Source organism: Calonectris borealis, chromosome 5 (assembly GCF_964195595.1).
Source record: "Calonectris borealis chromosome 5, bCalBor7.hap1.2, whole genome shotgun sequence".
Taxonomy (NCBI): Eukaryota; Metazoa; Chordata; class Aves; order Procellariiformes; family Procellariidae; genus Calonectris; species Calonectris borealis.
Window position 1 is genome coordinate 26,707,254 of NC_134316.1, and position 10,899 is coordinate 26,718,152.

The window sequence follows — 10,899 nt, forward strand, 5'->3', positions numbered from 1 at the left end:
TTTAATAAAAGGCAACTGAGCCAGAAAGGCTCTCTGCCAGGGATTTTGCTGCAATCTGTCTTTCGAGGGCAATATCCTTGAACAAGACCACCTGATGTCAACTGCTTTTAACCACAGCCTCCTGCCTACCAAATGAATACACCAAACATCGCCATGTTCAGTAAGCGCGTGGAGGCAAAGCAGATGAAGCCCCAGGAGTGGCTGGGCTTTGTCCACACGCCCCACAGCTCCTGCACAAAGTGTCTCACAATCACGCGTGCCTCCGGGGTGGGTAGGTTTGTCCTGGGGCTGGGGTCGGGGTGTGCTCAGCTGAGAGTGGTGCCGGCTCTGCTGGCTGCGGCAGTATCTCTAAAGCACCCTGCGATAAGCAAGGACTCTGTTGCTGACTTTCCTGTGTTGTTCCATTTCCTGGTCACGTCCTACACCGCAGACCTCCAGGCCAGCTGAAATGCCTCCGTACCCCATGGCAGGGGATGTTGGAAATGCCTGGGCGCTTTCCATGGGAGCTGGCAGCACCTGGAGCTCCGCGCCGGCTCCTTCCTTACCTGCGGCGCTGCTTGCCTCTAGCCCGGTGTATTTGCATCATCTCACCAACAGCTCACCATCCTGGGTCCTGGATGGGGTTTCCAGGCCAAAGTGTAGGGGAGAATTGCTCGTCTGGCCCTCTGCCTGCCTGGGCAGCCAGCGGCTCGGCACCAGCCCTTGCCTGTCTGACCCCAGGGGCTACGAGCCTGGGAGACGGCCGAGCGGCAGGGAAGGTGGCTGGACCCTGGCGCTGGACCTGACCTCCTGGACGTCCATCTGCATATTCAGAAGTCGTTCCCAGCCGGTTGGCTGCCTCCGGCCTCCCCACTCCCTCTTTAAAGGACCTGAGCGCAGCGGGAGGACGCGCCGGCGCTGCCTCTGCGGCATCCCGCGGCCCCCGGATGCCCGCCCTCGGGGCACTGCGCTCCCTGCGCCCCTGGAGCCAAGGTGAGTGGGGCGGAGAGGTGCGAGCGGCTCGGGTCGGGACCGCTTGCTGAAGACAGAGGGATGCGGCGGCTGGGGGGATTTTCAGTGCTGGAGGGGTGCAGGCTGCTCTGTGCGCGGCTCTCCCACCAAGGAGCACCTGGGGACCCCATGTGGGGTGGCTTCCATTTTGGAGAAGACACGCTTGCCTTCTCTTCTGAGCATCTTCATTTCGTTCCTCATTTTTTTTCTTCAGGTAAGAGGAGCCTCAGCTGCTTTTTAGTGTTTTGGAAGGTGGTACTGGTGAAGGCTGGTAGTAAGAGTAGGAACCAAAGCACGCACCTGCTAACTCAGCGGCAAAAGGGCTGCGTCAGCGGGAGCAGTTTGTTTGGGGCAGCACCTCTCGGTCCTGCGGCGCTGGGGAGGCTGCGGGGGGGAGCCGAGGCCACCCACGGCGGGCTGCAATGGCCTGGGACCACAGGCTTTGCTCCTACCCTCCAAATCTCCGGCAGAAAGATGGTGGTGCTGGAAGCCTTAGGCAAGTAGAGGGCTCCTTGCCAGCTCTGAGTCGATCTGCTTACAAGGGGTGCATTGCCCCGCGTTTCTGGGGCTGGGAAGCCTCAGCATAGGGGACGGGTAAGCTCCCTGACCTTGCTGTTGAACACAGAGGAGGTGAGAAATTGTGACTAAGTGCCAAAAGGTGTTTCCGTAACAAACCGAGTGAGGTAGCGGGACCGGCTGTCTTGTGCCCATACCATGCAGAAAAGCTTAAGGGTGGATGAAATCTATGACTGCATTGCATTTGCTGCGTGGCTTTGTTGGAAGCAGCTGGCAGGCTACGGGGCGGCCGCAGGCGATGGTGAAGCTTGTTACACAAGGGCGAGGGGTGATGCTGAGAGCTGCCAGGACTGCGGCCTCACGCTGGCCATGGGTAAACTGAGCAGTTTGAATGCCCCCATGACAGACTGTTAGGAAAATGAAATCCTAATGGTCAGGAGGGGTGGGGAGACAACACGGGAGAGCAACAAGTGTGTCGGGCAACCCAAAAATACTTGGTTTGTCAAGACTAGAGCTCTGCAAAAGGTAGAGCTCTCCCAGATACCTGCCTGGACTACAGGGCTGTTCGAAGAAAAGCAACGTGCTAAAAACCGATGAGAAGAAACCCATTTTCTGCACTGCTCATTAGCCAGGGGGACTCGCCGTGGAGCAGACAGTCACAGGGACAGGAGACTGATGGTGTTGAAAATGATCAGGCATTTCTGGGTATAGCAAAAGAATCTCAGACACATTAAAGGTGACTGGAAAAGACATAAACTGTTCTACTTCAGGGATACAAAGCTACTGCTAATTAATGTGGATGAGGAAGAAGCATCCCACAGGGACAGTTACTCTGTAATTGCCCAGGATACGAGCTTTTGCACCTTCTTTTGCAAAGTTGTCCAAGCGAGCGAACGAGCGGAGGGGGTGGATCCCTACCTGGCGTCAGCGTGACAATTTTAAGCCCAGGGCTGCTGGCTCAGTAGTTTTTCTCTTCCCCGGTAATCCCCATCCCCATCCCTTTTATTCAGTGTTTTGCCAAGCGCTTAGGAGCCCCGTGCTGTGTTAGCCTGAACATCCCAGTGTGTCCCACTCGCAGCAGGTCACATCATACTTTCACCCTCGCTGTGCCCCTTTCCACCAGCCTGTTTGTGCCGCCCCGGACCTCCAGCACTGCCGCCCATCACTGTGCCCTTGGGGCTCTGGTGGTGGGTGCTGGGTGCCAGCAGAAGCAGGCAGCAGCCATGCTGCTATGTGCTGTGAATGCCTTCACCGGGGATGTAGCTGCCGTCCCCGTGCTCTGCCAGCACTCGGGAGCCCCAAAACCACCTTTGCCCAGGTGTGCGTGGCAGAGGGCTCCGTCTGGTGCTCACCACCCTCGTACCTGAGTCCACGAGCCCAAAGGGGAGTTTCCCCAAATGCCTGCAGTGCGGGCACAGCTGGCGGTGTGGGAAGTCCACGCTGCCAGGCACATCCAGGGCTCAAACCATGTGAAATGTACTCCGGGCACAATGAATGCTTGGCTGGTAGGTGGGAGCTGTGACAGTGTCCAGGGCGTTGCTGCTGTCTTGTGACACCCGACAGCCTGCTTGCGGGTTTTGCAGTGCCTGGAGGTTTCTGCCTGGGTCATTCCCTGGTGAAATAGATTTTGCAGGGGAGCAGGGATGCCCTGGAAATCTGGGAGGAAAAATCTCTGGCCACGTGCATGGAGAGCTGCTGTATAAGGTCCTGCCCACTGATGTTTCTTGCTCTTTGTCCAGCTCCACACCGCTAGCAGGCTGAAATATCAAACACCTGGGAAGCCTGCCAGTCTGTCACTGGGAATGATCCCCAACCAGCTGAGGGTCAGCTCTCCAGTGTCCAGGCAAGAAGAAGAGACGATGGATGGTAGGACTGGCTCTGAGCAGGACAGAGACCGTGCCACTTCAGGGCATGGCCAGGGGCTGAAATCGGAGCCCTGTTTCCAAACCGACTCTCTCTTGCCTTCCCCTGGTGCGTCCCTGATACCACAGCTCCTCAGCCACCCCATGGTTGGCAGGAGCCTGGATCCCACCACCCTTTTCCCTTCCTCTCAGGCAGTGGCCCTGCCTCAGGACTATGAGCGTGGTGCATCTCCTGGAGAAGGAGCACATGCCCTGGCTTTCCCCAGGACCCGTGCCCTGGCTCCTGTGCCCTGTGCTGGCGACAGGGACCAGCTCTCCGACCAGCACCTACGGGACCAGCTCTCCGACCAGCACCTACGAGCCAAGCGGGCCAGGGTGGAGAGCATCATCCAAGGCATGAGCCTCTCGCCAACCCCTCAGGCATTTGGCACCAGCCTGGAGGCAGCTTTTGGGCACGAGAGGGAGAGGGGCAGTGAGATGCCCCAGGAGAGCAAAAGGAAGCCGAGGGTGCCCCAGCAGGGCACGGGGGCGGCCGGGCGAGTGGGCCCTGCAGGGGGCAGCCCCCATCCCGAGGGCTGCCAGCAGCTGAAGGAGCAGCTCTGCTTTTTAGAGCAGCAGCTGAGGCGGCTTCAGGAGAAGTTCTCCCAGGTCTGCGACTTTGGGGACGCTGCCCAAACCCAGGAAGGTGTTGAGAAAGTGCATCCACTACCTGGAAAGCCTGGAGACAGGTCGGACAAAGACAGTGCCACTGCCACCAGCGACCCACGCAAAGTGCCTCTCTGGAGGAGTGTCCTGGAGCTGCATGGGCCGGAGGAGGACGAGGACAGAGGCAACACAGGTGGCCTGCCCTCAGCAGCGAGGGTCCTCTCGCAGGCACTGAAGCACGAGCTGGCCGAGGTGACATCCCAGGTGGTGGACTCTGTCCTGAAGACCATCTGGCCGAAGGCAGCCAGCCAGCTCCTGCAGCAGCACTGCAGCCTCCCAGTGCCGGGGCCAGATGCCAGGAGAGAGTATTTTGCTGCTGGGAAATGCAGAAAGCCACTTGCTAAGCCATCTCCCATGAATGCCCCGGGCTCACTGGGCTCACCCCAGGCTAAGGCCCTGTCAGGAGCTTTGGGGAAGAGCCCGGGCCCTCATGCTGGCACCTTCAGTTCAAAGGGGGTCAGAAAACCCTCTCAGGTACCCAGCATGGGTTATTCGCTGGGCTCGGCCGCCCCCATCCAAGACAGCCAGCTGCTGAGCCAGCTGCTGGGCTACGGCCAGCACGGCCTCTGGGGCAGCGGCTCTCGCGGGAGCCCCTCTGCTCCGGAGAGGGGTCCTCCGGAGCCCCTCAACTTGCACTGGGGAACCGTCAAACTGAGGTCGTCGGTCGTGAGACAGCAGCAGCAGCATCCCCTGCCCCTGAGCCCTGCTGCCATGGAGAGCCTGGCGCTGCTGCCAGGTGGCAGGGATGGCTGCGGAGAGCTGCAGGCTGCGATGGATGGGGCGCCCTTCGCCTCCACCCATATATCCTTTGGGGGCAGCAGGAGAGGTCCCTGGGCTCGGCTGGAGCTAGAGAGGTCTCTGGGCTTGGACATGCTCCCCTTGTCCTCTGGAGCCACAGCTCGGCACAGCCCCTGCCGGTCTCCCCAGGGCCAGGGTCCCTGCTGCTCCACAGGGGGCTAAAAAGGGGTGGGCAGGAAAGGGGTCCTGAGCCATGGAGGGGCACTGCTGCTCCTCAGGGTTGGTTAGATGCTGTAGCGTAGCTGGGGGTAGAAATCAGGCGCTCTTGGGCCATCCTGGCACTCCCATCATCCTATGCCAGGAATAGGTGTCTCATGGAAATCCCTGCTCCCCTCACTTCCCCTGGCCTGGGAAGTGCCGTGGGGAGTGGCAGCTTCCCCGGGGACGCCAAAGGGAGACGCCAGTGGCTGCCCAGCCAGGGATGAACCTGCTGCCAGGCCGTGGGGAGGGCTTATCGTGGGCACCAGGCATGTGTGTGCCAGAGCCAGTGCTCAGGGACGCGCCGAGCCCGTTGGGCGGCTGTGTGCAGGCTTTCCTTGACCTCGAGGCAGATGCAGGAGGCGCTGACCCCTGGCCACCTGAGGAAGGCCAAGCTGATGTTTTTCTTCACCCGCTACCCCAGCTCCACTCTGCTGAAGACCTACTTCCTCGACGTGCAGGTAAAATGGCAGCACCTGGTGCTGCTGCCAGGCAGGGCTCCCGTGCAGCGTGGCACCTAGCCCGCCTTGCTGGGGAACCGCGGGGAAGAGGATGCTCTCGTGTCCCCCCACCTCACTGGCAGGAGCAGGGGGACAGCACCCACTTCAGCACAGGCTGCCCTGGAGCGGGTGCTCAGGGCCACAGCAGACCTGGGCTGCCAGGTCTTCACTCTCTGCAACCAAGGCGTTGGGACTAAAGCGCATCACAAACGTGCGTCCCCACTGCAGCGTGGCTGGGATCCGAATCTCAGGGGGGAGAGGCACCACAGACGCCCCTGTGTCACGGTCCTGGCTGGTGCTTTTGCGCCCTGGGACAGGTTTGGGGCCAGGCCAGCGGTGCGTGGCTGGGCTTGCGGGGGGCTCGTGGGTCAGGAGGCTCCAAGCTGGCGTAACGCCTGTCCTCCGGCTCTCCCCCCGGCAGTTCAGCCGCTGCATCACCTCCCAGCTCATCAAATGGTTCAGCAACTTCCGCGAGTTTTACTACATCCAGGTGGAGAAGTTTGCCCGGCAGGCCCTGCTGGAGGGTGTCGTGGACGCCGGCAGCCTCCAGGTCTCCCGGGACTCGGAGCTTTTCCGCGCCCTCAACATGCACTATAACAAGGGGAATGACTTCGAGGTGAGGAAGAGGAGCGGGGGGGCAGGGGTGGCGGGGTGATGGGGTTTGCCGGGGTGAGGGGGAGCCGGGGACCCAGTGGTGCCCTGGGCTGATGCCCGTCTTGCCGCAGGTGCCCGGGCAGTTCCTGGAGGTGGCCAGCCTGACACTGCGGGAGTTCTTCAGCGCCGTCAGGGCGGGCAAGGATGCCGACCCCTCCTGGAAGAAACCCATTTACAAAATAATTTCCAAACTGGACAGCGACATCCCAGAAGGGTTCAAAGCTGCCGGCTGCTCCCAGGAACTGCTCCGCAGCTGAGTCTCTGTGAAAGCAGCCCCAGGTCCTGTGTGCAGCCACCATGTGCTAAGGACCTCATGGGCACTCTATACAGCATCCTTTATTCTGAGTACTTTCTCTCTGGCCTGTAAGACAGCTCCTTGGGTGAGGTCTATCACTTGCCTCAGGTGCTGGGTTTTTATGCTGTGTGTTTTATTCCCCTGCTCAAAGGTGGTGGGGTCCTGCTGGAGACTCTCAGAGGGGAGGGGTAGAGATGACGCTGTCGGGTTGGAGCCTGGGAAATTGCCCTGCCCCAGCTCTCCCCGTGACCCTGGGCGAGCTGCCTTCCTTCTTTTCTCCAGAGGGCCACAGATCAGGGCAAACAGCCTTTCTGTTTATAAAGCAGGCAGAGGTCCTAGCAGTGGGCAAAGTTTTCTTGGCGCAGCAGACGGCTGGACGTGCCCAGTCCGACAGCATGCCTCAGTTTCTGTCCAGATACAACACGCCAGTGTCCAAAGAAAACAGCTGGTGAATTCCAGCATTTCAAGCACCCCATGGGGATAGTTGACCCTGTCTGGGAGATGTAAAACCAGTGTTTGTTGTAGCCAGCATGAACAACACTCCCCCCTGCGTCCCCTCTGCTGTTTGGCAAGAGCCCCTGTGCAGCTGCGTGCTGCGGCCAAGCAGGTGAGCGTGGGCTGGTGGGAGCAGCCCAGGATCAACCATTCACCAGCAGCGTTACCCGTGATGCTGGAGGAGAGCAGGTGCGCTGCCGGCACCGCTTCGCCCCACAACCAGCCCCGATTAGCCCATCACCTGGGAGGGGAGTGCCATGTTGAACACCCGCCACGTCCCCTTACAACGTGCTTCTGCTGGCAAAACTGCTGGCAAAACTGCCCCAAACATCTCTGCTCCGCAACCTGCCCATGGTGAAAAAGGAGCACATTATTTGGGACCTGTCAGTCCCTGTGGGTTTTAACGCAAGCCGGTGAGGAGCTGGGCCCTGAGGTCCACAGCCCCATTGCTGTAGGGGTGTAAACCCAAGGAGGTTTCTTTTCTCTGTAACCAGGACTTAGTGGCCGCTTTTCCACCTGATGGAGCGTGGTGAAGCATTTAGTGTTAAGGGCTGTCTCGTCCAGGCAGAGGCGGCGGTGGGGAGGGAAAGGCTGTGAAGAGGAAGGAGGTCCTGGGAGAGGCATGGCCGGAGGGCTCGGGGAGGACAGCGATGCATAACTGTGGACGAGCAACAACATCCCCGTGCAAAACGCTTGGGGAGAAGAGGATTAGGGGGAGGTCAAGGTGGTGTTGGATGTGCTGCAAGATGCCAGCTGGGTACTAGAGCACAGCAAGTGACACGGGAGAGGAAAATCACAGCTCCAGCATCAGGCAAGCACACAGGGTGATCCACAGGTGGTGCATCTGCAGGGGTAAGGAAGCATGTGGTAACATCAGGTAACAACATGGGGTCTCCGAAACAGGGACAGTTTTACAGTGGTTCCCCCCATCGTGAGCGCGGCTAGCCAGATTTCCTGCTTCTGTTTGTTCATTTCTTGAAGTTTGTATATTTTACAACTCCAACACCAAATTTACTCAATCCATTTTTAAATAAACGCATAATTTAAGTTACCCCTTTACATCCCTAGAGAACTATTTGATAACTTCTGCTCTAAAGCGTTACCCTGGGAATTTCTTGCCTTTTGTTGGGAAAGGAATAACACTGCAGCAAAAGGGCTTACTCCTCCTGCCGGCATCCCTGCGGGGCCGAGCAGCCCCCACTAACCAACGTGCTCGTTGAAACCCGCACCCTCACCCCAGTGCCTCGGGGTCAGTCTGCTCCGAAGTGCAACTTGTCTGGAGGATCAGGAAGGGGGGGCTGGAGGCAGATGGAGGCACATCCCAAAGCTTACAGGTGCTGGACTCAAATGTACAGCATCTGAGAAGTGCTGCTGGTGGCACCGTGAAGGACAGGACGGTGCCGTTTCTGCAGGCAGTAACTACCTCAGAGCTGAAGTGATGCATTGGGTACGCAAAGCCGACCCTGCTGGAAAAGGAAATGATGGCCTGGCTCAGGGAAGGCGTTCGTAAATTCTTTTGGCCGCAGCTAAACTATTTGGGGACATAAGATACAGGTTTACTGAAGACATCCTGCTGGAACAAAGCCCTTTTAAAGAGTTTCTTGCTTCCTCTGCTCACATGCAGTTTGTGGGTGCTAGTAAAGCGGGGGGCTGAGGGCAAGGCAGTGCCCCAAATCACAGAGTCACGGAGTGGCTGAGGTTGGAAGGGACCTCTGGAGGTCATCTGGCCCAACCCCCTGCTCAGGCAGGGCCACCGAGAGCCAGTTGCCCAGGACCACGTCCAGATGGCTTTTGAATATCTCCAAGGAGGGAGACACCACAACCCAATCGTTAATGAAGATGTTGAACAGGATTGGACCCAATCCAGTAAGTATTTGGAACAGTATTTTTGCTCCAGTGTTTGCCATATAACTGCAAGGAAGTGGGAACTACAGAGCTGTGTTTTATACTGGCTTTTGTGAAATGGGGACCAGCATGACCACAACAAACAGCATCTCACATCACTTACCCTTTGCCTGTGATGAGGCCTCGCCACTTGCCTCCATGGGTTGAATTCTGGCCGGGCAGGTTTTCCATCCAACAGAAATAGGGAAAAAAAAGCAGGGCTAGAGAGACTCTGCAAAGGACGTGAGACCACAGGGCACTTGTCTGGCTGGCACCTTCCCCAGCAGCTTTTCAACCCCCTGCCCACCTTCAGCAGGTGACAGAGGGCACAGAGTGTGACAGAGAGCACAGAGAGGTCAGGGATGCAGAGGGAGCATCTACCCACCTTTTGGTCGCTCCACGCTCCCTCTGCAAGCAGAGCTCCTGTCTGGGGAGCCTGGGGTGCAGCTGCCTCCTCCGGGGGGGCTCCTCTGCCCGGAGCCAGGGGGTTGCACCCAGGCAGGCGCAGCTCTGCTGCGCAGTGCTGAAGCGGGGCGAGCTGAATCACAGCCCCATGCTCCTGCGAGAGCCTTGGAAAGCAGCAGCCGGCCGGCAGAGGAGGAAGCGGGGCTGACGCTGCCTTCCCTCCATCTGGGTCATAGGAGCACGGGATATGGAGAAGGCAGCACATCTGCTGGGACGTGGGGAGAGCGGGCGTTACTCTAAGGGCGATGGAGCCTGAAGCATAAGGGAAATAGGGTGTGAATTCTTAAGAAATTAGGGTTTCACTGGTGGTGCTGGGCAGGGTATGGTGTGTAATTTCATTTACATTCTAGTGGTGCCCAAGATAGAGCAGCTAGTTTTCAAACAAAGACTAATGGGTGCCTGTCACAGGGAGACTTCTACTGACAAAATGTGTCTGCTTGGGGGGCTGGGAGGAGGAGGGAGAGCCGCTGCCCACACGGTGACTACAGTCGTGACCCTCAGGCTTGGGTGGGCTCTCGCTTCACCATTTCCCACTAATTACCCCAGGAAGCAATGGGGGTAGCACACTCATCCACTGCCGACTTGGTTTCATCTTTAAAAAAAGATCTTTTCCTTCCCTCTATCCAAATTTCTGTGGTATATGCAAAAAGCCCACAGCCACCTGTAAGTGTTTCCTCTGGGAACAATTCCTCGGGGCTATCCTTTTACATTTCCAATCCACAGCAGTGCACGCAGTCCACACAGCTAAACAGCAGCAAAAACCATTAAGCATTAAAAATCGTGGTTTCCTGCCTCCCGGCCGCTGGTGTCCTGTAGCAGCTGAAAGAGGGAGATGTGACTACGCTGACTAAGCTGGAGAAGCCCCCAGAGCCCTCACCTACTCATCTAAGTTATTACTCACCATAAAAGCCCTTATTACTCACGTACAGCTAATCAGAGCTTGAAGAAGTTCCTAGTGAATGTTCATGTGTGCCAAAATAGCTTGGGGGGAAACTCTGACAAGCAATAGAACATCTCTGGTTTTTCTTTACTCCTGCTAATAATTTGGACCTGTCTGCAGTGACTGAACCAGGCCTAGAGGTTCCCAGCTCAAGCAGATATTCTTGAAAGGGATCTTCCCTCAAATACACATCTCAGATGCATATTTGGCATCAGGGCAGCTCTCTCCAGCTAAGCATCTCCTGGTGAGCCAGTGGCCGGTGGTCATGAAATCTCAGCAACATTTGCTGTCCCATTATATGCATTGGAAGGACAGATTAATCCAGGTAACAGTACCAATTACACATTTGAGAGATCCGACATCACTTCTCAGCTGGAGAAGACACCCCTTCCTCTGCCTCTGGTGCGCAGAGCTGCCCTGTGCTGCAGACCCACTCCAGGGGAAGGTGAAGCGATGCACAGAGAGACTGTGGAGATCAGTCTCAAGGATGAAACACCCTGTGGGGTCCCCCAGCACAGACCGGTATCTCTAGCTCGTAGCAAAATCTTTTTCTTTTTGCACAGCATGAAATATCGTATTAGCATGAACCGTGGACCA

The 10,899-nt window shown here is 57.7% G+C and overlaps 1 protein-coding gene across 1 annotated transcript; it reads left to right on the forward strand.

Annotated features, from left to right (window-relative positions):
• The first annotated feature begins 3,211 nt into the window (after positions 1-3,211).
• On the forward strand, positions 3,212-6,535 carry PROX2 (prospero homeobox 2). The gene is made up of 4 exons (XM_075151531.1): positions 3,212-4,874; positions 5,423-5,530; positions 5,991-6,185; positions 6,295-6,535. Exons 1-4 carry the CDS (start codon positions 3,309-3,311, stop codon positions 6,478-6,480), a joined length of 2,055 nt encoding a protein of 684 aa, XP_075007632.1. The 5' UTR covers positions 3,212-3,308; the 3' UTR covers positions 6,481-6,535.
• The last annotated feature ends 4,364 nt before the right edge of the window (positions 6,536-10,899 follow it).

Coding starts and splice junctions, on each gene's coding strand:
- PROX2 (XM_075151531.1), top strand. CDS start 3,309: ATGATCCCCAACCAGCTGAGGGTCAGCTCTCCAGTGTCCAGGCAAGAA. Junction 4,875..5,422: donor CGCCCTTCGCCTCCACCCAT/ATATCCTTTGGG, acceptor ACCTCGAGGCAG/ATGCAGGAGGCGCTGACCCC. Junction 6,186..6,294: donor ACAAGGGGAATGACTTCGAG/GTGAGGAAGAGG, acceptor GTCTTGCCGCAG/GTGCCCGGGCAGTTCCTGGA.